The sequence below is a fragment of the Coregonus lavaretus genome (assembly GCF_964263955.1).
Source record: "Coregonus lavaretus genome assembly, chromosome: 15".
NCBI lineage: Eukaryota > Metazoa > Chordata > Actinopteri > Salmoniformes > Salmonidae > Coregonus > Coregonus lavaretus.
The window spans coordinates 41264172-41292082 of NC_140002.1; the positions used below are offsets into that span (position 1 = coordinate 41264172).

General features: G+C 43.3%; 2 protein-coding genes across 2 annotated transcripts; one reads left to right on the forward strand and one right to left on the reverse strand.

Annotated features, from left to right (window-relative positions):
- Positions 1 to 4622: 4622 nt before the first annotated feature.
- LOC311142687 (lipocalin-like) lies at positions 4623 to 6429 on the reverse strand. The gene is made up of 6 exons (XM_084178339.1): positions 6276 to 6429; positions 5806 to 5945; positions 5667 to 5746; positions 5468 to 5575; positions 5211 to 5312; positions 4623 to 5123 (listed from the first exon to the last, which is right to left on the reverse strand). Exons 1-6 carry the CDS (start codon positions 6369 to 6371, stop codon positions 5104 to 5106), a joined length of 546 nt encoding a protein of 181 aa, XP_084034465.1. The 5' UTR covers positions 6372 to 6429; the 3' UTR covers positions 4623 to 5103.
- Positions 6430 to 16037: 9608 nt separating this feature from the next.
- Positions 16038 to 27316, forward strand: LOC311143002 (thiosulfate:glutathione sulfurtransferase-like). The gene is made up of 5 exons (XM_084178794.1): positions 16038 to 16119; positions 16493 to 16671; positions 26412 to 26534; positions 26760 to 26922; positions 27043 to 27316. Exons 2-5 carry the CDS (start codon positions 16512 to 16514, stop codon positions 27095 to 27097), a joined length of 501 nt encoding a protein of 166 aa, XP_084034920.1. The 5' UTR covers positions 16038 to 16119; positions 16493 to 16511; the 3' UTR covers positions 27098 to 27316.
- The last annotated feature ends 595 nt before the right edge of the window (positions 27317 to 27911 follow it).

Below are 27911 nucleotides of genomic sequence, written 5' to 3' on the forward strand. Positions count from 1 at the left end.
GTATTGTACCAAAATACATTTAGTTAAAGGTGTAGACGGCTTTTAGTACAGACAGACATTTACCAATGGAAGTATACAATACAGTATAGTACAATACAGTACAGGTGACCATAAGAAACAAGGGTACAGATGATCCAGAGCAGGCATGGCGGCTGGAGTATGGGGGTGGCATCCTCTGCAGGGAGTTACAGGTAATCAGAAGAAACCAATAGGGTCATTGTGAGCTTTGGGATTCTGGACACCATTCAGCTCCAGTTTCCCGCCAGCGTGGGGTAGTGTTTTATGGACGCACAGGTGCATAAATTCATCTCCACCAACATGGACCTATGAGAAAGGGAAGGATTAGGGTCCAATGAGTGATCCATAGGTGATGGAGAGACGGGACTCTCAAGGCTCATATGTACTGAGTAATGACCAGTTTGTTTAGTGTCTACAAAGCTCTTCCAGTACATGTTCACTCCCTATACATTTTTACATTTACATTACATTTACATTTACGTCATTTAGCAGACGCTCTTATCCAGAGCGATCTTTAACACAGCCTAATGCTTTGAAACCCATACAGGGGTTGTGAGGGTGTGGCAGGGAGTCACAGCTCTCACAGAGCTTGAAGACAAAATCAAGACTCAATGTAGTGCAGGGGTCTCCAAAAGGTTGTTTACTAGCTACCAATAGCTCGCAGACCACCTATGAGTAGCTGGCCAAACAATTCTGAAAGGTACATGCAACCTTTTTGCCCGCACTGGCGACTGCAGACGGCTATATCAGTCCGCTAATACAGGACTAGTAAAGCCCCAGTGCACTACTTTTGTGAAAAATGATTTTTTTTCAAAAATGTATTTACATTATTTTCTTTAATATGGGATCATCAGATCATGATATTTTGCTCTTTCACACCGAGGCTTGGTGATGATCAAGGTGGGGAGTGTTGGAAAGATTTTTCAAATACTGAGGAACTATTATTCGCAATGGATGGCGCCGGAGGAGATGGCTGCTGTTTTACGGCCCCCTGACCAATTGTGCTATTGTGTGTGTTTTTTCGCATTATTTGTAAATTATTCTGTACACAATGTTTCTGCCACTGTCTCTTATGACCAAAAAGAGCTTCTGGATATCAAGACAACGATTACTCACCTCGTATTTGACGAAGATTTGTTCTTCAACGAGTCGGACACTAAGGAGTTTCTACAGACACCCTACAAGGCCCAAATCCCTGTCATTCGCATGAGAAAGAGACAGAGATATCGTGGACGTGGGTCGGGGTGCCTTGTAAGGATCCGACGGCGAATAAGTAATCAGCCTCGTCCATTAGTCCTATTAGCCAACGTACAATCATTGGAAAACAAAATGGACAACCTAAGACCAACGGGACATTAAAAACTGTAATATCTTATGTTTCACCGAGTCGTGGCTGAACGATGACACGGATAACATACAGCTGGCGGGATATACGCTACATCGGTAGCAAAGAACGGCTGACTCTGGTAAGACAAGGGGTGGTCTGTGTATATTTGTTAACAACAGCTGGTACACGAAATCTAATACTAAGGAAGTCTTGAGGAGGTTTTGCTCACCTGAGGTAGAGTATATCATGATAAGCTGTAGACCACACTATTTACCAAGAGACTTTTCTTCTATATTTTTCGTAGCTGTCTATTTACCACCACAAACCGATGCTGGCACTAAGATTGCACTCAATGAGCTATATAAGGCCATAAGCAAACAGGAAAACGCTCATCCAGAGGCAGCGCTCCTAGTGGCCGGGGACTTTAATGCAGGGAAACTTAAATCCATTCTACCTAATTTCTACCAGCATGTTAAAAGTGCAACCAGAGACCACCTTTACTCCACACACAGAGACGCGTACAAAGCTCTCCCTCGCCCTCCATTTGGCAAATCTGACCATAATTATATCCTCCTGATTCCTGCTTATAAGCAAAAACTAAAGCAGGAAGCACCAGTGACTCGGTTAATAAGGAAGTGGTCAGATGATGCAGATGCTAAGCTACAGGACTGTTTTGCTAGCACAGACTAGAATATGTTCCGGGATTCTTCCAATAGCATTGAGGAGTACACCACATCAGTCACTGGCTTCATCAATAAGTGCATCGATGACGTCGTCCCCACAGCGACCGTACGTACATACCCCAACCAGAAGCCATGGATTACAGGCAACATCCACACTGAGCTAAAGGGTAGAGCTGCCGCTTTCAAGGAGCGGGACTCTAACCCGGACGCTTATAAGAAATCCTGCTATGCCTTCCGACAAACTATCAAACAGGCAAAGAGTCAATACAGGACTAAGATTTAATCGTACTACACCGGCTCCGACACTCGTTGGATGTGGCAGGGCTTGCAAACTATTACAGACTACAAAGGGAAGCACAGCCGTGAGCTGCCCAGTGACACGAGCCTACCAGACGAGCTAAATCACTTTTATGCTCGCTTCGAGGCAAGCAACACTGAAGCATGCATGAGAGCATCAGCTGTTCTGGATGACTATGTGATCACGTTCTCCGTAGCCGATGTGAGTAAGACTTTTAAGCAGGTCAACATTCACAAGGCCGCAAGGCCAGACGGATCACCAGGACGTGTACTCCGAGCACGCGCTGACCAACTGGCTAGTGTCTTCACTGACATTTTCAACATGTCCCTGACTGAGTTTGTAATACCAACATGTTTCAAGCAGACCACCATAGTCCCTGTGCCCAAGAACACTAAGATAACCTGCCTAAATGACTACCGACCCGTAACACTCATGTCTGTAGCCATGAAGTGCTTTGAAAGGCTGGTCATGGCTCACATCAACACCATTATCCCAGAAACCTACACCCACTCCAATTTGCATACCGCCCCAACAGATCCACAGATGATGCAATCTCTATTGCATTCCACACTACCCTTTCCCACCTGGACAAGAGGAACACCAATGTGAGAATGCTATTCATTGACTATAGCTCAGCGTTCAACACCATAGTGCCCTCAAAGCTCCTCACTAAGCTAAGGACCCTGGGACTAAACACCTCCCTCTGCAACTGGATCCTGGACTTCCTGACGGGCCGCCCCCAGGTGGTAAGGGTAGATAACAACACATCTGCCACGCTGATCCTCAACACGGCGGCCCCTCAGGGGTGCGTGCTCAGTCCCCTCCTGTACTCCCTGTTCACCCATGACTGCATGGCCAGGCACGACTCCAACACCATCATTAAGTTTGCCGACGACACAACAGTAGTAGGCCTGATCACCGACAACGATGAGACAGCCTATAGGGAGGAGGTCAGAGACCTGGCCATGTGGTGCCAGGATAACAACCTCTCCCTCAACATGATCAAGACAAAGGAGATGATTGTGCACTACAGGAAAAAAAAGAGGACTGAGCACGCCCCCATTCTCATCGACGGGGCTGTAGTGGAACAGGTTGAGAGCTTCAAGTTCCTTGGTGTCCACATCACCAACAAACTATCATGGTCCAAACACACCAAGACAGTCATGAAGAGGGCACGACAAAGCCTATTCCCCCTCAGGAGACTGAAAAGATTTGGCATGGGTCCTCAGATCCTCAAAAAATTCTACAGCTGCACCACCGAGAGCATCCTGACTGATTGCATCACCGCCTGGTATGGCAACTGCTCACCCTCCAACCGCAAGGCACTACAGAGGGTAGTGCGTAAGGCCCAGTACATCACTGGGGCCAAGTTTCCTGCCATCCAGGACCTCTATACCAGACAGTGTCAGAGGAAGGCCCTCAAAATTGTCAAATACTCCAGCCACCCTAGTCATAGCCTGTACTCTCTGCTACCGCACGGCAAGCGGTACCGGAGCGCCAAGTCTAGGTCCAAAAGACTTCTTAACAGCTTCTACCCCCAAGCCATAAGACTCCTGAACAGCTAATCATGGCTACCCGGACTATTTGCACTGCCCCCCTACCCCCACCCCCCACCCCATCTTTTTACGCTGCTGCTACTATGTTAATTATTTATGCATAGTCACTTTAACTCTACCCACATGTACATATTACTTCAACTACCTCAACTAGCCGGTGCCCCCGCACATTGACTCTGCACCGGTACCCCCCTGTATATATAGCCTCCCTACTGTTATTTTATTTTACTTCTGCTCTTTTTTTCTCAACACTTATTTGTTGTTTTATTTTACTTTTTTATTAAAAAATAAATGCACTGTTGGTTAAGGGCTATAAGTAAGCATTTCACTGTAATGTCTGCACCTGTTGTATTCGGCGCATGTGGCCAATAAAATGTGATTTGATTTGATTTGATCTGGTACCACAGACTCATGACCACAACATACTTCCTTTACCCAAACAACATACTTCCTTTACCCAAACAGCCATTAGTCACCTGAGCAGAAATGCAACTTGTAAAGACTGGTGGTATATTTGTACTCTGGCTTCGACAGTTCCTTCCCCTGTGATGATTTTTGTTTTTATATTTATTTCATCATGAACTTTGCTGTATAGTTCAGTGTAACTAGAATTCTATAGGAAGTAAATTATTGTTTTGTACACATGTAAATAAAGTGTGTAGATGTAAAGACTTAAACTAAAGGAGGAATCAGAACTGTTATGGATGTACAAAAAATATATAATAAAAGCAAAGTATTTTACATGAATGTTTGTGTTTTTAATAATTGACCAACATGTATGTAATTGTCAGCTAATAACTGCAAGGAGTAGGATAACATTTTCAATAGAATGATGGTACACCAAGGTTGCTTTTAGAGCTGGGTTTATATTACATTTGATTAATTTACACTTCTGAAGCAGCTTACATTACATCTTAGGATCAGAGGTATTAAATACCCAACATATTCTAGTCATCTGAAGAGTAAAATGACTGACAAACTGAAAAAGCACTAGACAGTATTTCATTGGAGCAAGTCAGGGAAGTGAGAAACTAACAGAGGTTACAGCTACACTGGGTGTCAGTAGGCAATTCAGCTACAGGTTAAGGCGGAGCCTGATGGGTCCCTGGAGCTAAAGGAGGTTCCTGGTTGCCACAGTTGCCATGGGTCTACCCATCGAGTAGCAATGCCATGCAGACGGATCAAGGGAGCATGTTTTGAAAGTAAAAAACATGGATGAAATTACGCAGCAGGACACTCATCTGCAGAAAGAGAGAAATAAGGTTGACACTTCTATCCAGAAATATTGTCCAACTTAAACACACTTCACAAACAGAGATGGGATGTACCGTTTTTGGGGAGGATAGCGATGTTTTCAGGCATTGTGCCAGTGTCCAGGGAGAACTGCCTAAACTTCTGCAGCAGGTCAGGGCTCAGGTCTGTCCCACGGGCTGTAGACACAACACATGTAGTACATGGCAGACTAAATATACTATGAAGGATACAATATCATTTCTAATAAAAGATTGCTAAATGATGGGGAAAGGAATAGTGAAATAATGAGACTGAGTTATAGGATTTAACAGAGGAGTGGAAAGGATCTTACTATACAGGTTGGTGAGCACAGCTGAAACACCCTTGGTCTTGGTGTGAATAAGAGCATACTCGTCATACTTAACATCAACGACACGCATGTCATTTTCATTATTCCAGCCTAGAGAGTGACGAGAGGGAGATGAATTGACAATATCATACATAGGCCCATTAGTGCACTGTGTGTATGTGTTTATAGGTTCTAGACTTACGCTCGCTCTTGTAGATGAATTTCCCCGGAAGGTTTGTCTTCTCGGCCAGGTGGTTCATTCTCCAGCAGGAGCCATCAGCGCTACAGAGACAATACAGTTCATACAGTATCAGCACAACATCTCTCTCTTTCTCTCTTACTTCCGGCTAGCATATGCCATTTCCAGGTCTCCGTCAGCAGTTGGTGTCAGTATGGCGGTGCCCATCTTCATGCTGGCCTTGTGGTTGATGAACCACTGGGCATTAGTGGCAAATCCAACCAGGTACCATTTTCCTGCCACCTGCAAAAACCAGCCCTGATTAGATTACATAATCTCCTCATTCCTGTCGGCAGGGGTCACAGAAAGTTTAAACCTTAAATCTGTGAGAGCTGATACTGAAATTTTTCCTGAATCATTCATGAATGAAACACCCAACAATGTGTCACTAGAATTCCCACATTTCTCTTCATCCCTTCCATTTGTATCTTGTTTTCATCACAGTTTTCTTTCTGTATTTCTTCTCCTCCTGTTTCTTTTTTCTCCATAACAATCCCTAGTTTGGTCCTCGTCATTAGATTTTTAATGTAACCCTGATTTCTAGTTCATCCCTCTCTCCAGTCTCTCTCTTACCCCTTGTAGATTGAAGTCTCCTTGGGGCATAACCTCAGCGGTGACAACCAAGGAGCAGAGCAGTGCTCCTAGTGCTCTCAGCAGTATGGTCGTCATGGCTACAGCAGAGCAGGGTCAGTATCATTAATTATAAAGGACAGAATATAATATCTGTTTTTCTTTGCTGCCTCTCACTCCTATATATACTGTAGAGCATGGGCTTACATAAACACCCCCCTCCCATACACACACAAGCTGCTACCTGCTACCATCTCTATCCCCTGCCCCTTAGAGACACACACACACCAGTTACACAATACCCTTGGGTGGAGATGGGGCTTATGGGGTTACTCCTCCTTCTGTAGAACACTGGAGGTTCCACATAAAGGAACGTCATGAACTGCATTTTGAGATGATGAGAGAGAGCGTTCATCAAAGTGCAAGTACATAATACACATTTCATCTCAAATAAGTTCAAATAACTTTAGAAAATATACAATGAGTTGCCTTGGTGATTGTCAGCAGGTTATGAGTGTGTATGTAATATGTGTGTGCATGTGAAGTGGGCTGAAAGCTCTTGTAAGCATCAGCCCATCAATTTAGAAAATAAAATACAGCAGCAAAAATAGGTAGACAGTGATAAACAAAGCAGTATCTGCCCCTCCAGTGCTTTCTGTGGGCAGGAACTAGAGAATCAAATCTAACTGTCAGCATTTTAGATGGTAAACAGAGCTCCACCTAACACACAATCCCTGTATCTGATTTCGTGTGTGTGAGTGTGTGTGTGTGTGTGGTTTAATGTGAAATGTAACTATCAGTGTTAAACCTTGCTTGAAAAGGAAGTGCAAGCCTTCATGTAATCATATCTCAGGTCAACACAATGTTTAAGGTATAGTCAACAAAAAATACAACCTACCATGATTTTCCACATACCTTTTGAGTGGTATATCCCTTTAAATATTATACTGGTTCGGGCAAGTAATCCTTATATAAGTTCTAAGAAATGATTTTCCAGTTGGTAATTTTCCACTCTTTTGGCAGTCGGAGGCGGCAGACATACTGTGATGAAACACCTGAAACAGGTGTAGGCAAGTCTATGTATAACAGACACACCTACAGCTTATATACTGTATCTTGCCAGTTGAAACAGTGGTCTCGAAACATATAAATATTCAATCCAATACTAAGAAATCTAACCAATAAATGTTCTAAGCATCTAATGACAATATTTGTGTGCTTATTTCAGGTGTGTAAATACAATCAAACCATGATTGAGGGGATAAGATAGTTTATCGGAACATTATTTTATTAACAAAAAATGTAATTCACTTTGTTAAGTTTAACATTAGGCTACCACTTGAAAATGTAATGACATGTATTACATTCCAAAAAATTAAACCACAAACGATTGTAGTCTACTGATTGAACAACCATGCATGCAAGTTTAGGTATTACTGTGTTATGTTCTATGGTATAGATTAACTAGTATGTGCTATGAGCAAGAAAACGGACAGTCATCAATTGTACTGGATGCCACTATGTTCATTCTGACAGATGGCAGACTCAGCTTGTGGATTGCACTGGGGAAGTTTCAAGATGTGTTACTGCAAGTCTTTTCACACCAGCTTTGCTCCCAGCTGTCCCATAGCAAATTTTATGAGAAAGGTGACCTCTGCTGTCCATCTACAGTATTGACACTGTGTTCTTGAAATAGAGAGAGGACAGAGGAGAGTACAAGTCTTTGTATGATTGGACTAGATGATAGAAGGTAAAACATATCTTACACAAGTTGTACTAAATAGGAGGGTACTCACTCATATAGTCTTTGGTACTCACCATCCTGTCAAGTCTAGCTTCAAATCCTTCATAAATGGCTGACTGTGTGGATAAAGGACAGGAGGGAAGCAAAATGAGGGAAACAATGCAGACAATCCTCCACTCTAAGATGTTCATATAGAATGAACAAGATGTGTAGTTGACAGTATGTTTATGTTGTCTTCATACAGTTATTCTTAATTGTACCATGCTCACCTGTCTTGCAGACACCGTTAGCAATACCTTTTCCTAAATTGGGAAATCAAATCAGAAATTATTGTGTTAATCACTGATAGATGCTAGACAGAGAGACAGGCAGGCAGACAGACAGACAGACAGAAAGGACAGACAGAAAGGACAGACAGACAAAAAGACAGACAGATATTGCTCACCAACGTCAACCACTTTATGAAGCCAGTTCATCACTGAGGGGAAAAAATAACACAGTAATAACTACACAGTCAAACATGTGGACACTTGAGCAATGGCATCATCACTTTCATGATCACAACTCACCTTGGGTCGTCACTAGAACAAAGACAAAATAAATACCATCAGTTTTGTCCAAAATATCAGAATAAATATTGCATTACTAATGCAGAGTAATCCTTATATGCTTGCAATAATATGTTTTACTTACATCTCAAATGTTCATTTACAATGGCGTCCTCTGTTACTTTAGCTAAATAAAAAATAGTAAACAATGTTTGTTTAATCATAGAATTTAAGTACACTACAAGTTGGAAAACTACATACTAAATATGAATCAGTATGTTATAGATGTGTGGAGTCTTTAATGTGTCTTTAATAATTGGTTAGGGCAATAAGAACTCCTCCTGTTGATCACTGTTTTGGGTACAGAAATAAATGTGTTGCACTCACCCAGATCTTCGGATCTAGTTTTCTGTTTCAAAGTATTTACAATTCGATTAGGGTCTGCAACAGACACAGCCAACCACCTCATGAACGAATGAATGGCCAAAACACTTATTAAACATGTGGACATGATGTAACGTTTTAACATCAAAGCTCTCAATTCTTAATAAAGTTACAATCATCATACAGTGTCACATGCAATTAATCATGCAAGGAATCACCCAGAAAAGACAGTGGTGGAGGGGAGAGAAACAGAGAGGAAGAGGACAAAGGCAAGCAAGTAAAGTTATAACACGACTCACCCAGGGCCTCTTGAATCTTCTTCACTCCTCTGGGTAATGACATCCTATTTTTCTTGGTTTTACGTTTTCCATCTAAAGATATAAAACAGGGAGGTCGTGTCAACTGAGTCAGTCACTCAATGATCTCCTGTAGCCTACCCTGTAACACTGTTATCATAATCACATGACTATATCCTGTGTGTCATGCTGCATGTAGTGATCTATGTCATACTCACCAGATTCAGTCAGCAACAGACATGCCACCACCAGCATCACGATTAGCATTGATTTCATCCTAGTACTGTGATACTTTGCATACCTCCTGCTTATTCTGGTGACTTATATTCTAGTTCTGTTCCTTTTCTCCTCCCCTCACCCTCTACTTTTTATTGCCCTCATCAAACCCCCAAAGACAGAGGGATAACTACCAGTTTTCAGCTTTGTGTGTGTTTTGGTGAAATATGGTAATCACAGGTAAAACCTGCCATCAGTTAATCCTATGCTGTCATTACAGGTTGTAATCACCTCTTACAATGGGTGTGGCCCTCTTTTGGGTTGCATTCAGCAGACACCCAATTGAGGGAAAATGTTTTCAGCAAAAAGAAAAGACTTCACACCGCAATTGATGCTCGCCTTTCCTGTTGACAGAATGATATTTGAACGTCCAGAACCAACTCAAAGTCATTGCATGTGTGTTTGTTTTGATCTATTTAACTGACAGAATCCCTACCTGATGTGGTACCATACAATCATGGGAAACATGTCAGTCACTACTTGGGATTATTTAATAGGTGTACAGTAATTGCTGTGATAGATTAATTTAAATACCTCCAAAACACAAACACTGAAATATGCTAAGTGAAATTATACAACAAGCACTTCACTGAGTGTTTGTTTGTTTTGCAAAAATGGTCTGTCAAATGTTTATTTACATTGCATTGTAACAAAATACATTTAGTCAAAGGTGTAGACGGCTTTTACCAATGGAAGTATACAATACAGTATATTACACTACAATACAGTACAGGTGACCATAAGCAACAAGGGTACAGATGATCCAGAGCAGGCATGGCGGCTGGAGTATGGGGGTGGCATCCTCTGCAGGGAGTTACAGGTAATCAGAAGAAACCAATAGGGTCATGGTGAGCTTTGGGATTCTGGACACAATTCAGCTCCAGTTTCCCGCCAGCGTGGGGTAGTGTTTTATGGACGCACAGGTGCATAAATTCATCTCCACCAACATGGACCTATGAGAAAGGGAAGGATTAGGGTCCGATGAGTGATCCATAGGTGATGGAGAGACGGGACTCTCAAGGCTCATATGTACTGAGTAATGACCAGTTTGTTTAGTGTCTACAAAGCTCTTCCAGTACATGTTCACTCCCTATACATTTTTAACACAGCCTAATGCTTTGAAACCCATACAGGGGTGGTGAGGGTGTGGCTGGGAGTCACAGCTCTCACAGTGCTTGAAAACAAAATTATGACTCACTGTAGTACAGGGTTTCCCAAACTCGGTACACGTTTTGGTTTGTGCCCTAACACTACACAGCTATTTCAAATTATGAAAACTTTATGATTAGTTAGGGCAAAAAACAAAACCTGCACCGAGTTTGGGAAACACTGCTGTAGTGGAACCAATACATTTATTTTTGCTAAACATTGGCTAGAAAGCAGAGACAAAACGATTTTAAAATACACATTCTCACTTTAATGAAGAAGTTGGTCCCAGCCACAACTTGTGTTGTGAATGTTTTTGCGGTGAAAACATCAAATTTCTTTCCAGCTTTCTTCTCTACATGTGTCTTTATCTGGAAACATTTAAACGACAAATCAGGCAATGACTCGGTTGTTCCCACAGCATTCTACATTAACTCCATATAGCCTATGCACACCTAGAGTCCTATAGGTTTGACTTAGTGTTATTCCATTTGTGAGTAAATACTATCTAAGTCATTATTCAATAGCCGTCAAGATTGATGATTATGCCTTCACCAAGCTTGCATGAGTGTTATCTCTGTTGAAAGATTAGTATATTCAGTTGGACAGCTAAAAAAAGAGTGTTAAGTAAAGAAAATAGATAGACCTAGACTTGGCGCTCCGGTACCGCTTGCCGTGCGGTAGCAGAGAGAACAGTCTATAACTAGGGTGGCTGGAGTCTTTGATAATTTTTAGGGCCTTCCTCTGACACCACCTGGTATAGAGGTCCTGGATGGCAGGAACCTTGGCCCCGGTGGTGTACTGGGCCGTACGCACTATCCTCTGTAGTGCCTTGCGGTCGGAGGCTGAGCAGTTGCCATACCAGGCGGTGATGCAACCAGTCAGGATGCTCTCGATGGTGCATCTGTAGAACTTTTTGAGGATCTGAGGACCCATGCCAAATCTTTTCAGTCTCCTGAGGGGGAATAGGCTTTGTCGTGCCCTCTTCATGACTGTCTTGGTGTGTTTGGACCATGATAGTCTGTTAGTGATGTGGACACCAAGGGACTTGAAGCTCTCAACCTGTTCCACTACAGCCCCGGCGATGAGAATTGGGGCGTGCTCAGTCCTCTTTTTTTTCCTGTAGTCCACAATCATCTCATTTGTCTTGAGCACGTTGAGGGAGAGGTTGTTATCCTGACACCACATGGCCAAGTCTCTGACCTCCTCCCTATAGGTTGTCTCATCATTGTCGGTGATCAGGCCTACCACTGTTGTGTCGTCGGCAACCTTAATGATGGTGTTGGAGTCGTGCCTGGCCATGCAGTCATGGGTGAACAGGGAGTACAGGAGGGGACTGAGCACGCACCCCTGAGGGGCCCCCGTGTTGAGGATCAGCGTGGCAGATGTGTTGTTACCTACCCTTACCACCTGGGGGAGGCCCGTCAGGAAGTTGAGGATCCAGTTGCAGAGGGAGGTGTTTAGTCCCAGGGTCCTTAGCTTAGTGATGAGCTTTGAGGGCACTATGGTGTTGAATACTGAGCTATAGTCAATAAATAGCATTCTCACGTAGGTGTTCCTCTTGTCCAGGTGGGAAAGGGCAGTGTGGAGTGCAATAGAGATTGCATCATCTGTGGATCTGTTGGGGCGGTATGCAAATTGGAGTGGGTGTAGGTTTCTGGGATAATGGTGTTGATGTGAGCCATGACCAGCCTTTCAAAGCACTTCATGGCTACAGACATGAGTGTTACGGGTCGGTAGTAATTTAGGCAGGTTATCTTAGTGTTCTTGGGCACAGGGACTATGGTGGTCTGCATGAAACATGTTGGTATTACAGACTCAGTCAGGGACATGTTGAAAATGTCAGTGAAGACACTTGCCAGTTGGTCAGTGCATGCTCGGAGTACACGTCCTGGTAATCCGCCTTGTGAATGTTGACCTGTTTAAAGGTCTTACTCACATCGGCTACAGAGAGCTTGATCACATAGTCATCCGGAACAGCTGATGCTCTCATGCATGCTTCAGTGTTGCTTGCCTCGAAGCGAGCATAGAAGTGATTTAGCTCATCTGGTAGGCTTGTGTCACTGGGCAGCTCACGGCTGTGCTTCCCTTTGTAGTCTGTAATAGTTTGCAAGCCCTGCCACATCCGACGAGTGTCAGAGCCGGTGTAGTACGATTCAATCTTAGTCCTGTATTAACTCTTTGCCTGTTTGATGGTTCGTCGGAGGGCATAGCGGGATTTCTTATAAGCGTCCGGGTTAGAGTCCTGCTCCTTGAAGGCAGCAGCTCTACCCTTTAGCTCAGTGCGGATGTTGCCTGTAATCCATGGCTTCTGGTTGGGGTATGTACGTACGGTCACTGTGGGGACGACGTCATCGATGAACTTATTGATGAAGCCAGTGACTGATGTGGCGTACTCCTCAATGCTATCGGAAGAATCCCGGAACATATTCCAGTCTGTGCTAGCAAAACAATCCTGTAGCTTAGCATCTGCATCATCTGACCACTTCCTTATTAACCGAGTCACTGGTGCTTCCTGCTTTAGTTTTTGCTTATAAGCAGGAATCAGGAGGATAGAGTTATGGTCAGATTTGCCAAATGGAGGGCGAGGGACAGCTTTGTACACGTCTCTGTGTGTGGAGTAAAGGTGGTCTAGAGTTTTTTTCCCTCTGGTTGCACATTTAACATGCTGGTAGAAATTAGGTAGAACGGATTTAAGTTACCCTGCATTAAAGTCCCCGGCCACCAGGAGCGCTGCCTCTGGATGAGCGTTTTCCTGTTTGCTTATGGCCTTATACAGCTCATTGAGTGCAATCTTAGTGCCTGCATTGGTTTGTGGTGGTAAATAGACAGCTACAAAAAATATAGATGAAAACTCTCTTGGTACATAGTGTGGTCTACAGCTTATAATTAGATACTCTACCTCAGGCGAGTAAAACCGCAAGACTTCCTTAGTATTAGATTTTATGCACCAACTGTTGTTTACAAATATACACAGACCACCACCCTTTGTCTTACCGGAGTCAGCCGTTCTATCCTGCCGATGTAGCGTATATCCCGCCAGCTGTATGTTATCCATGTCGTCGTTCAGCCACGACTCGGTGAAACATAAGATATTACAGTTTTTAATGTCCTATTGGTAGGATAACCTTAGGTCGTCTAATTTATTTTCAAATGATTGAACATTGGCTAATAGGATTGATGGAAGAGGCAGTTTACTCGCCCGCCGTCGGATCCTTACAAGACACCCCGACCTACGTCCACGATATCTTTCTCATGCGAATGACGGGGATTTGGGCCTTGTCGGGTGTCTGTTGGATATCCTTTGCGTCCGACTCGTTGAAGAAAAAAATCTTTGTCCAATACGAGGTGAGTAATCGCTGTCCTGATATCCAGAAGCTCTTTTTGGTCATAAGAGACGGTGGCAGAAACATTATGTACAGAATAAATTACAAAAAATGAAAAAAACACACATAATAGTACAATTGGTTAGAGGGCTGTAAAACAGCTGCCATCTTTTTCGGCGCCATTCTGTATCCATGTCCATATTATGGCAAGAACAGCTCAAATAAGCAAAGAGAAACAACAGTCCATCATTACTTTAAGACATGAAGGTCAGTCAATCTGGAACATTTCAAGAACTTTGAAAGTTTCTTCAAGTGCAGTCACAAAAATCATCAAGCGCTATGATGAAACTGGCTCTCATGAGGACCACCACAGGAAAGGAATATGTGGGAACTCTTTCAAGACTGTTGGAAAAGCATTCCTCATGAAGCTGGTTGAGAGAATGCCAAGAGTGTGCAAAGCTGTCATCAAGGCAAAGGGTGGCTACTTTGAAGAATCTAAAATCTAAAATATCTTGATTTGTTTAACACTTTTTTGTTTACTACATGATTCCATATGTGTTATTTCATAGTTTTGATGTCTTCACTATTATTCTACAATGTAGAAAATAGTAAAAATAAAGAAAAACCCTTGAATGATTAGGTGTTCTAAAACTTTTGACTATTACTGTATATCAAACAAGTGCTTTTGTATTCCACAAGTATTATCAGATTAACTGTTTTGTACAGATAATTATCAGACTCAAGTTACAAATGCTGGTCAACATTCAAATACATCTAGTTAAAAAATATATTTAAAAAAGTAGTGCACTGGGCCTTTACTAGTCCTGTACTAGTCATGTACTAGCCAATGCCCCTGTGCACAAAGTGAGGTCCATACAGAAATGGTTTGTCGAGATCCTACAGAGGGTAGTGCGTACGGCCCAGTACATCACTGGGGCAAAGCTCCCTGCCATCCAGGACCTCTATACCAGGCGGTGTCAGAGGAAGGCCCTCAAAATTGTCAAAGACTCCAGTCACCCTAGTCATAGACTGTTCTCTCTGCTACCGCACGGCAAGCGGTACCGGAGTGCCAAGTCTAGGTCCAAAAGACTTCTCAACAGCTTCTACCCCCAAGCCATAAGACTCCTGAACAGCTAATCATGGCTACCCGGACTATTTGCACTGCCCCCCCACCCCATCCCTTTTACGCTGCTGCTACTCTGTTAAGTATTTATGCATAGTCACTTTAACTCTACCCACATGCACATATTACCTCAACTAGCCGGTGCCCCCGCACATTGACTATGCAACGGTACCCCCCTGTATATATAGCCTCCCTACTGTCACTTTATTCTATTGTATATATAGCCTCCCTACTGTCACTTTATTTTTTACTTCTGCTCTTTTTTTCTCAACACTTTTTTGTTGTTGTTTTATTCTTACTTTTTTGTTTAAAATAAATGCACTGTTGGTTAAGGGCTGTAAGTAAGCATTTCACTGTAATGTCTGCACCTGTTGTATTCGGCGCATGTGACCAATAAAATTTGATTTGATTTGATTTGATTTGATTTGATCGTTGTGGAAGAACTTGACTGGCCTGCACAGAGCCCTGACCCCAACCCCATCGAACACCTTTGGGATGAATTTGAACGCTGACTGTGAGCCAGACCTAATCGCCCTACATCGGTGCCTGACCTCACTAATGCTCTTGTGGCTGAATGGAAGCAAGTCCCCGCAGCAATGTTCCAACATCTAGTGGAAAGCCTTCCCAGAAGAGTGGAGGCTGTTATAGCAGCAAAGGGGGGACCAACTCCATATTAATGCCCATGATTTTGGGATGAGATGTTCGAAGAGCAGGTGTCCACATACTTTTGGTCATGTATGTGCAGATATGTGCACCACCTCATTACTCTCTCTCATTCTCTCTCTCCCTCTCTCTGTTGTGTCCACTGAGCTGTTGGGCATGCCCTGCAAACTCATTGGATAACGCTGCGCAGGCCTCTTACTAGCTGTCACTCAAAAGTGAAGGTTGAAGCTAATTGGCTAGAACTCTAATTGCTAGGGGTCTGGCCCATGTGGGGGAAAATGTCATAGCACAGCTTCAATAAAACAGTTGCTTTCAAACTAGGGATTTCGTGGCTAATTGAGGTAAAACAATAATTCTGCTTATATATTATGCTTGTATGAACTACACATAGACACATACAGCCCAAAGCTTGAGGTTTAAAAATACTTTCTTAGTCGCCAAAGTACTGGAGCATGTCTTTAACTTTTGGTTTAATGTGACTTGAAACTTCCGTTTTATTTAATAGGCTATCTCACTTGCATAGACTTGACTTTTTTTAAATATACAGTCATTGGGCTTGACAAGGGCAAGACACAGCCAGTGATAAAATGATGTCAAATGATGTGGCTTATTAACATCTTTATATGTGAAACTGTTTGAGTCACCAATGACCAACTTCAGGGCGGGGAGGGAAAACATGCACTTAGACACGTAGACCAATAGCTCTGGACATAGTTTCAGGCGACATTCAAAGATGCAAAAGATGCAGAAGATGCTTCTCGTAGTGTGCGCGCTGTCGCTACTACCGCTGCCACTGGTGGTCGTGGCAGAGGAGACGCACTGTGGTGGCACGCCCGACCGATTGTGTGATGTGAAACCTGGGGCATTCTACTACGAGGAGCCACCGACCACAGGTAGGCTATTTCTTGACTCGTGACAGTACGCTGCCCCGGTATTCCAACTAGTACTGTGCGCATTGTCTATTTTAAAATATGCCATGCACATTTCTAGCCAGGGTATCTGGGACACTATATCGAGACCAATATGCCTACAATTCACTAAATTGATGAAATTGAAAAGTGTGCTAAGTTGTAGAAAAGTCTGTTTGTATGAGTTCCAAAGAATCAGTAACTTGTGTAATGGAGGTCAATGACTGCTCAGTCATTTTTGACAAAGTGAAGGCCTTCAGTAGAGTGATGTGAACTCAAGATTTCACCACTGCCTAAATATTATTTTAGGCACAATTTCGCATGTACACTATATACTGTATACAAAAGTATGACACCCCTTCAAATTAGTGGATTTGGCTATTTCAGGCACACCCGTTGCTGACAGGCGTATAAAATCTAGCACACGGCCATGCAATCTCCATAAACAAACATTGGCAGTAGAATGGCCTTACTGAAGACCTCAGTGACTTTCAACGTGGCACCGTTATAGGATGCCACCTTTCCAACAAGTCAGTTAGTCAAATTTCTGCCTTGCTAGAGCTGCCCCGGTCAACTGTAAGTGCTGTTATTGTGAAGTGGAAACGTCTAGGAGCAATAACGGCTCAGCCACCACACAAGCTCACAGAACGGGACCACCGAGTGTTGAAGCGCAAAGCGTAAAAATTGTCTGTCCTCGGTTGCTACACTAACTACTGAGTTCCGAACTGCCTCTGCAAGCAACATCAGCACAATAACTGTTCGTCGGGAGTTTCATGAAATGGGTTTCCATGGCCGAGCAGCCGCACACAAGCCTAAAATCACCATGCGCAATGCCAAGCGTCGGCTGGAGTGGTGTAAAGCTTGCCACCATTGGACTCTGGAGCAGTGGAAACGCGTTCTCTGGAGTGATGAATCACGCTTTACCATCTCGCAGTCCGACTGACAAATCTGGGTTTGGTGGATGCCAGGAGAACGCTACCTGCCCCAATGCATAGTGCCAGTTGTACAGTTTGGTGGAGGAGGAATAATGGTCTGGGGCTGTTTTTCATGGTTCGGGCTAGGCCCCTTAGTTCCAGTGAAGGGAAATCTTAACGCTATAGCATACAATGACATTCTAGATGATTCTGTGTTTCCAACTTTGTGGCAACAGTTTGGGAAGGCCCTTTCCGGTTTCAGTAGGACAATGCCCCAGTGCAAAAGGTTATACAGCTGCACCATCGAGAGCATCCTGACTGGTTGCATCACCACCTGGTATGGCAACTGCTCGGCCTCCGACCGCAAGGCACTACAGAGGGTAGTGCGTATGGCCCAGTACATCACTGGGGCCAAGCTTCCTGCCATCCAGGACCTCTATACCAGGCAGTGTCAGAGGAAGGCCCTAAAAATTGTCAGACTCCAGCCACCCTAGTCATAGACTGTTCTCTCTGCTAACGCACGGCAAGCGGTACTGGAGCGCCAAGTCTAGGTCCAAAAGGCTTCTTAACAGCTTCTCCCTCCAAGCCATAAGACTCCTGAACAGCTAATCATGGCTACCCGGACTATTTGCATTGCCCCCTCACCCCACCCCCCTCTTTTACGCTGTTGCTACTCTGTTTATTATTTATGCATAGTCACTTTAACTCTACCCACATGTACATATTACCTCGACTAACCGGTACCCCCTGTATATAGCCTCCCTACTGTTATTTTATTTTACTGCTATTTTTAATGTTTTACTTATCTATTTTCTCTACTTAACACTCTTTTTTTATTTTCTTAAAAAACTGCATTGTTGGTTAAGGGCTTGTAAGTAAGCATTTCACTGTACCTGTTGTATTTGGCGCATGTGGCAAATACAATTTGATTTGATTTGCACAAAGCGAGGTCCATAAAGAAATGGTTTGTTGAGATCGTTGTGGAATAACTTGGCTGGCCTGCACAGAGCCCTGACCTCAGCCCAATTGAACAACTTTGGGATTAATTGGAACGCCGACTGCGAGCCAGGCCTAATCACCCAACATCAGTGCCCGACCTCACTAATGCTCTTGTGGCTGAATGGAAGCAAGTCCCCGCAGCAATGTTCCAACATCTAGTGGAAAGCCTTCCCAGAAGAGTGGAGGCTGTTATAGCAGCAAAGGGGGGACCAACTCCATATTAATGCCTATGATTTTGGAATGAGATGTTCGACGAGCAGGTGTCCACATACACACACTATCCCTTTTGTTAGTTGATATGGTTGATATATGTACTGTCTGTCTTTTATGTCAGTCAGTAGCTATGTTTCCATTAACTTGTCCATAGATTTTTTGTGTGTTTATTTAAGTTTTTTTTATTTAGAAGCATAGAAAATGGATACAATTGCCTGCTATCGTGCGTTTCCCTTTAACTATTTTGCGTCTATTAAAAACAGCTGGACGTAATGACGTCACATAAAAAATTAAACAATACAGTGTATAATAGAAATTAAGTAGTTGAAGGGTTTCCATTACCCATTTAGGCAAATTGCGCATCAATACATTTGGTGACAGCCTGAATGCTCTCAAACCTCTGTTTCATGTCTCAGGTAGCCCGTGAAAGCCAACATGGATAGAATGCAATAATTGACTAATATTTGACATACTAATAATTCTCATGTGCCAACGTATCACACCGATGATTAACAAATCGCAATTGTGAAACTTGCAGTCCTGTAAATCTGAAATAATTGGATGGTGAAACTTGCATCCAGCCAACCAGAAAAGCATGGTGATGCAATTCTGGCATTTTTGAAAGTCAGGATAATCCATGTCCTGCAAATAAACATTATTTTTAGAGTTGAAAAAATATATTTTGTAAGCAGTAGGCATTTAGAATTAAATGTGGAGTGGAGCGTCAAAATCAAGTGCCACACAACTTAAAAATTATTCGGAAATCATTTATTCGAAAAACACTGTTTCTATCATGATTTGTCGCAAAAAAAGTTTGACAAATGAAAAATCCACCCTTATTGAACGGATAAAAATATTGTTGATCTTTGGAAAATGTCTCGAATATCTGCCGTTTCCATTACACATTTTATATATTATATATTTTTTTGCGACACTACTTTTGTCAAATAAACCTGGGTCAATGGAAACCTGTCTACTGACAGTCACTCAATTATCCATGTCAGCTAACAATTTTTAGATTGTTAGTCTAGCCATCTATCTAAACTTGTAGTAATCATGGCAAAATACTGACCGGGCGTGCAGGGCAGTTGAGATTTATTTTATAGAAATAGATCATGCCTCTCCATAAACAAGAGGTTGTACAGGCAACATTCCTGCCAGCTTTTGATTATGCTGACACCAGCCTCTACTCTAAAACCATTGGATGCTGTGTACCATAGCGCGCATCGCTTTATCACGGGTGACAGGTTTAATACTCATCACTACATCCGTTGTCAGAAGGTCGGCTGGACTTCTCTAAATTCCCGTAGATCACTTAAATTCTCCCATTTTGTTTACAAAGCTAAGCTGCACAAGCTTCCAACATATCTCACTTCTCTGTTAAAGTATAAAAATATAAGAGCACCAAACCCGCTCACAGGGTTGGTTAAATCTTGAGGTCCCGTGTCTCTGCCCACCTAGGTAAATCATCCTTTAGTTTTAACGCCCCCCATGTTTGGAATAATTTACAAACCTCATTACATCTTGAATCTCTGGTGCCAATAGGGCAGTTTAGAACACTGATGAGGAATGAATTCACCGACGTTTGCGAGTGGTTGATTGTAATAATGTATTTGTGTTGTTGAAATGTGTATCTGTAACTGCTGTATCTTGTAGGTTCTGTTTTATTGAAATATCATGTTGATTTATGAATTGTTTGTTCTCAGGGCACTATTGAGAATGAGACCAGGGTCTCAATTGGGCTCCGACGGAATGAATGAATGAATAAATAGAAGTTAAATAAAAAAGTGAAACAATCTACTTCCTCAGATGAACTTGTGGATACCATTTTTATGTCTCTGTGTGCAGTTTGAAGAAAGTTGCTAACTAGCACTCGCGCAATTGCTAACTAGCGCTACCACAATGACTGGAAGTTATTTTTTTTGTTGGGGGGGTGGTTACAGGTACATTATCCATTTCAAATGATACATTTATGAAACATGTACCCTTAGGCTGCCACTAAAAATAACAAAAACAGTAAGAAATGCATATAGAAGGAAAATAAAAGTATGTTACATTTACATTTTAGTCATTTAGCAGACGCTCTTATCCAGAGCGACTTACAGTTAGTGAGTGCATACATTATTTAAAAAATGTTCATACTGGCCCCCCGTGGGAAATGGGTCCCAAAGAGTCCAGTAGCTTGTGTAATGGAGGTCAATGACTGCTCGGTTCTCTCTGTCTCTCTGTGTGTGTGTGTGTGTGTGTGTGTGTGTACAAATACACCCCCTTAGCCAGGACACATGGGTCTCTACTTATGACTCCCTCTGATAAAGTAATGGGTGGACAGGCTAGGCTAAGTTCAGGACTGTTTCTACCGCTACGGTACATCAGTCAGGGTGTAGGAATGAGGAGATGGAGCAGAAATCCAAATGCTGGGGTTTTATTGCAGACACAGGATTACATGGGGAAAGCTTGCAGGATAATGTTGTTTTTTTCTAGGGAAATACAAGAGTGAGATGTTAACATACAAGCATGACTGACAATTGCAAAAGGGATAAATAACTGAAATGCATCAAACAACTGAGAATATATCTTACATGCTGGACTGACAGGAAATTGTACTACGGAACATGGCAGCAGCATATAAACTTGAACAAACTAAAAGGATCTTACATATTCTTCAATAATGAAAGTTACTCACTTTGTCAGAGTCGTCACTAGCTAACACAGCCACATAAACCCATCTTATTTCTACAATTTCTCTTAAAATCTGATTTTAAACCTAACTTTAACCACAATGCTAACCTTACGCCTAACCATAAATTAAAACCAAAAAGCACATTTTTGTTTTCATGAATTTTTAGGATAGAGCCATTTTTGACTTTGTGGCTGTGTTATCTAGTGGAAACCCCTTGTCAGTCACGCACAACATGGAAAGGAAAACAATTGATGACTGCCCCATGCGCACAACATGGAAAGGAAAACAATTGATGACTGCCCCATGCATTCACCAACAGGAAAAAGGAAAACTGGAGGGGAAAAACGGCTGCTTGAATAGTCAAGAGGTGCTAATGAGCAGTGTGGGAACAGGTGGGGTAAGTGGCAAGGGAGGGGCGTGGCCAGAGATTAGGGGTGATGACATGAGCCTTCACAACAGTTTATACAGTATATGGCTCTTGATATGGTTTATACACTGAGTATATAAAACATTAAGAACACCTGCTCTTTCCATGACAGACTGACCAGGTGAAAGCTATGATTCCTTATTGATGTCACTAGTTAAATCCACTTCAATCAGTGTAGATCATGGTTTCCCAAACTTCGTCCAAGGGGGTGCACATTTAGATTTTTGCCCTAGCACTACACAGCTGATTCAACTAATCAAGCTTTGATAATTTGAATTAGTTGTGTAGTGTTAGGGCAAAAACCAAAACGTGCACCCCTTGTAGTCCCGAGGACCGAGTTTGGGTGTTGTAGATGAAGGGGAGGAGACAGGTTAAAAACCCCTAGAGTCGATGTCCACGCCCCCACGGAAATCTAATTAGCATAATAATAAAAAAAACCATAAATCTGTCAGTTTAAGCTAGATATATCTGTTTATTTGCATTGGGTGCGTTTCAATCCACTACATTGAGACGCACCCCTGATTATATAGCCTCATTATTGATATTTTATTGTAACTTTTTATTTTAGTAAATATTTTCTTAACTCTATTTCTTGAACTGCATTGTTAAGGGCTTGTAAGTAAGCATTTCACGGTAAGGTTGTTTGGCGCATGTGACAAATACAATTTGATTTAATCCAACGATGTCTCACTTCCGCATCTGGGGTGAAAGGTGACAGAGCTAGAGTGGTGTTTGTCAGACCATGAGACATCCCGAAAATCGGTCTTCTCACAAACTCGTCTGTAGCGTCCGAACGGTTTGGCCTACAAACTATTATGACCCATCTATGGAAAGATGAGACTCTCACGAACACAATGTTGTTCTCCGTCACGGGACTCGTCTGAAGTCAGTACAGCTGATCTGCCAACTTCTGTCTGTAGCGTCCGGACAGTTTGGTCTACACACTAATATGATATACACGTTTTGCTCTAGGACACCCGCAGGCCTCACAAGACTCGTCTGAAAGTCCCCCGGTACCAGTTGAAAAAATTTATGGAAGTATATATGGAGACTGTTTAGTGCCAGAGGTAAAGGGTTAAATACATCAAACAAACAAACAATAAATATATACACTGCTCAAAAAAATTAAGGGAACACTAAAATAACACATCCTAGATCTGAATGAATGAAATAATCTTATTAAATACTTTTTTCTTTACCTAGTTGAATGTGCTGACAACAAAATCACACAAATTATCAATGGAAATCAAATTTATCAACCCATGGAGGTCTGGATTTGGAGTCACCCTCAAAATTAAAGTGGAAAACCACACTACAGGCTGATCCAACTTTGATGTAATGTCCTTAAAACAAGTCAAAATGAGGCTCAGTAGTGTGTGTGGCCTCCACGTGCCTGTATGACCTCCCTACAACGCCTGGGCATGCTCCTGATGAGGTGGCGGATGGTCTCCTGAGGGATCTCCTCCCAGACCTGGACTAAAGCATCCACCAACTCCTGGATAGTCTGTGGTGCAACGTGGCGTTGGTGGATGGAGCGAGACATGATGTCCCAGATGTGCTCAATTGGATTCAGGTCTGGGGAACGGGCGGGCCAGTCCATAGCATCAATGCCTTCCTCTTGCAGGAACTGCTGACACACTCCAGCCACATGAGGTCTAGCATTGTCTTGCATTAGGAGGAACCCAGGGCCAACCGCACCAGCATATGGTCTCACAAGGGGTCTGAGGATCTCATCTCGGTACCTAATGGCAGTCAGGCTACCTCTGGCGAGCACATGGAGGGCTGTGCGGCCCCCCAAAGAAATGCCACCCCACACCATGACTGACCCACCGCCAAACCGGTCATGCTGGAGGATGTTGCAGGCAGCAGAACGTTCTCCACGGCGTCTCCAGACTCTGTCACGTCTGTCACATGTGCTCAGTGTGAACCTGCTTTCATCTGTGAAGAGCACAGGGCGCCAGTGGCGAATTTGCCAATCTTGGTGTTCTCTGGCAAATGCCAAACGTCCTGCACGGTGTTGGGCTGTAAGCACAACCCCCACCTGTGGACGTCGGGCCCTCATACCACCCTCATGGAGTCTGTTTCTGACCGTTTGAGCAGACACATGCACATTTGTGGCCTGCTGGAGGTCATTTTGCAGGGCTCTGGCAGTGCTCCCCCTGCTCCTCCTTGCACAAAGGCGGAGGTAGCAGTCCTGCTGCTGGGTTGTTGCCCTCCTACGGCCTCCTCCACGTCTCCTGATGTACTGGTCTGTCTCCTGGTAGAGCCTCCATGCTCTGGACACTACGCTGACAGACACAGCAAACCTTCTTGCCACAGCTCGCATTGATGTGCCATCCTGGATGAGCTGCACTACCTGAGCCACTTGTGTGGGTTGTAGACTCCATCTCATGCTACCACTAGAGTGAAAGCACTGCCAGCATTCAAAAGTGACCAAAACATCAGCCAGGAAGCATAGGAACTGAGAAGTGGTCTGTGGTCACCACCTACAAAACCAGTCCTTTATTGGGGGTGTCTTGCTAATTGCCTATAATTTCCACCTGTTGTCTATTCCATTTGCACAACAGCATGTTACATTTATTGTCAATTAGTGTTGCTTCCTAAGTGGACAGTTTGATTTCACAGAAGTGTGATTGACTTGGAGTTACATTGTGTTGTTTAAGTGTTCCCTTAATTTTTTTGAGCAGTGTATATATATATATATATACATACATAAATTCGGAAAGTATTCAGACTTGACTTTTTCCACATTTTGTTATGTTACAGCCTTATTCTAAAATTGATTAAATATTTTTTTTCTCATCAATCTACACACAATACCCCATAATGACAAAGCAAAAACAGGTTTTTAGAATTTTGTGCAAATTTATTAAATATAAAAAAACAACACTTTGCTATTAGACTCAAAATTGAACATCCTGTTTCCATTGATCATCCTTGATGTTTCTACAACTTGACTGGAGTCCACCTGTGGTAAATTAAATTGATTGGACATTATTTGGAAAGGCTCACACCTGTCTGTATAAGGTCCCACAGTTGACAGTGCATCTCAGAGCAAAAACCAAGCCATGAGGTTGAAGGAATTGTCCGTAGAGCTCCGAGACAGGATTGTGTTGAGGCACAGATCTGGGGAAGGGTACCAAAACATTTCTGCAGCATTGAAGGTTAAATGGAAGAAGTTAAATGGAAGAGCTGGCCACCAGGCCAAACTGAGCAATCGGGGGAGAAGGGCCTTGGTCAGGGAGGTGACCAAGAACCCGATGGTCACTCTGACAGAGCTCCAGAGTTCCTCTGTGGAGTTGGGGGAACCTTCCAGAAGGACAACCATCTCTGCAGCACTCCACCATTCAGGCCTTTATGGTAGAGTGGCCAGATGGAAGCCACTCCTTAGTAAAAGGCACATGACAGCCCGCTTGGAGTTTGCCAGAAGGCACCTAAAGACTCTCAGAACATGAGAAACAACATTCTCTGGTCTGATGAAACCAAGATTGCACTCTTTGGCCTGAATGCCAAGCATCGCGTCTGGAGGAAACATGGCACCATCCCTACAGTGAAGCATGGTGGTGGCAGCATCATGCTGTGTGGATGTTTTTCAGCGGCAGGGACTGGGAGACTAGTCAGGATCGAGGGAAAGATGAGCGAAGCGAAGTACAGAGAGATCCTTGATGAAAACCTGCTCCAGAGCGCTCAGGACCTCAGACTGGGGCGAAGGTTCACCTTCCAACAGGACAACGACCCTAAGCACACAGCCAAGACAATGCAAGAGTGGCTTTGGGACAAGTCTCTCAATGTCCTTGAGTGGCCCAGCCAGAGTCCGGACTTGAACCCGATCTAACATCTCTGGAGAGACCTGAAAGTAGCTGTGCAGCGATGCTCCCCATCCAACCTTATGTAAATGTAATATTTCAGTTTTTTTTGTTTTGTAAATTAGCTAACATTTCTAAAAAACTGTTTTTGCTTTGTCATTATGGGGTATTGTGTGTAGATTGAGGGGGAAAAAACAATTTCATTAATTTTAGAAAAAGGCTGTAAAATGTCAAGGGGTCTGAATACTTTCCGAATGCACTGTATTATGGATTAAATAATTATTTAAAATTCAGACATGGATTGTGTACGTGTGCCATTGAAGGTGAATGGGCAAGACAAAATATTTAAGTGCCTTTGAACGGGGTATGGTAGTAGGTGCCAGGCGCAACAGTTTATGTCAAGAACTGCAGCGCTGCTGGGTTTTTCACACTCGTGTTTATCAAGAATGGTCCACCACCCAAAGGACATCCAGCCAACTTGACACAACTGTGGGAAGCATTGTAGTCAACATGGGCCCGTATCCCTGTGGAACGCTTTCGACACCTTGTAGAGTCCATGCCCCGACAAATTGAGGCTGTTCTGAGGGCAAAAGCGGGATTCATCTCAATATTAGGAAGGTGTTCTTAATGTTTTGTACACTCTGTGTATATGGCTGACTGTCTGATTTTTAATGTGTTTTGTGTAGATTCAGCGGTGTCATACAAGCAATTGAAGACCATGTTTCCCAGCAGCAGTATTCAACTGTTTGATGTCCGCAATCCGGATGAGTTTGAGGCTGGACATATTCCTGGCTCCACCAATGTCCCACGTGAGTAACACACACAGACACACAGCGCACACACTTATTTTGATATGTTGTTTGAAACATTCCCAGAGCAGCACCGTGCACACATTTTCTCTGTCATGTTTTGTGTTTGTTTGATATGTATTTTCTTTTGTTATGATTCATGTTGTCATGTCCTTTTTAAACTGCTGTAAACCAATCTTCCCATTGTGGGGCAATAAAGTGAAATACAAATACCACTACTAACAGTTGGGGAACTCCAGGAGGCGCTGAGGCTGAGCCCGGACCAGTTCAAACAGAGGTTTGGAGTACAAGCCCCTCATAAGGAGGATAGCAGCATTGTGGTCTACTGCCAGAGGGGTAGACGGAGTGCTACTGCCCTTGACATAATGTGGGCTCTGGGTTTCAGCAGGTGAAGACCATTTACAATCACCCTTTTAAGCTGCTAGCATCCTAACCTGAGCGACGTACCCACACAGATCAGTTGATACTACACATCTGTGCTCCTCTCCTTCTCTTCCTTCTCTCCTAGAGCTCGTCACTATGCTGGAGGATACAGTGACTGGGTCCAGAATGAAGAGCAGTGAGGTGTTTCAAGTGCTGCAGGGCCATTCTGTGTGTTTGAATTCTGCTTATTGGAACAAAATATATTTAGGAAGCATAGCCATTAAATCCTTACTTCAGAGTAGGGGAAATGCTACACTGGAAATGACAACTCAATGATGGTCTTATTTCATAGTAATTGATTGACGAAATGGTTGCGTAAATTGTCCCAAACCAAATAAAGGTCAGGTGTGTGAATGTTACTGCTTTTGTGTCAGTGAGTGTGTGTATATACTGTATATTTTGTCTTTTATGAATGCATGTCTGTTTGTTTGTCTTTTATTCAGTGTGTATGAGAGTGCAGTATTCTCTATCTCTTCCCCTAGGCAGAGGAGGCACTAGGCAGAATTCGGGGGAGGTGAAGCACTGTGACCGAGAAGTAATCCATGTCCCCGTCCTCCTCTCAGTTACTCCTCGGTGGTGGGGGAGCTTGGGCCTGGCTGTTCTGGAGGGTGGAGGGGTTGTTTTGTTGAAGCCCCCGTTGATGAACTGCCACGTGCACAGGGTCCTGCACTGGTCTTCTACACCACTGTGAATATAGGAATGTGCCATTAAACACTTGGAGGGAAATGGGGTTGCATAGCAGCTTGGCATCACAAGATGCATCAATTGCAGCCACCATGCTACACTGCAGTCCCGATTATAGCCACCTGAGGGCATTAGAGAATTTCATCTCTAGACCTCAGAACCAGGCCCAAATATAGCTATGAAGTGAGTGAGCTGTTATGGTAAGATTTGTGGGTCTCACCTTACAGAGCACCAGTGCCGTTATGGTCCCTCCCAGCACCAGCACCAGCA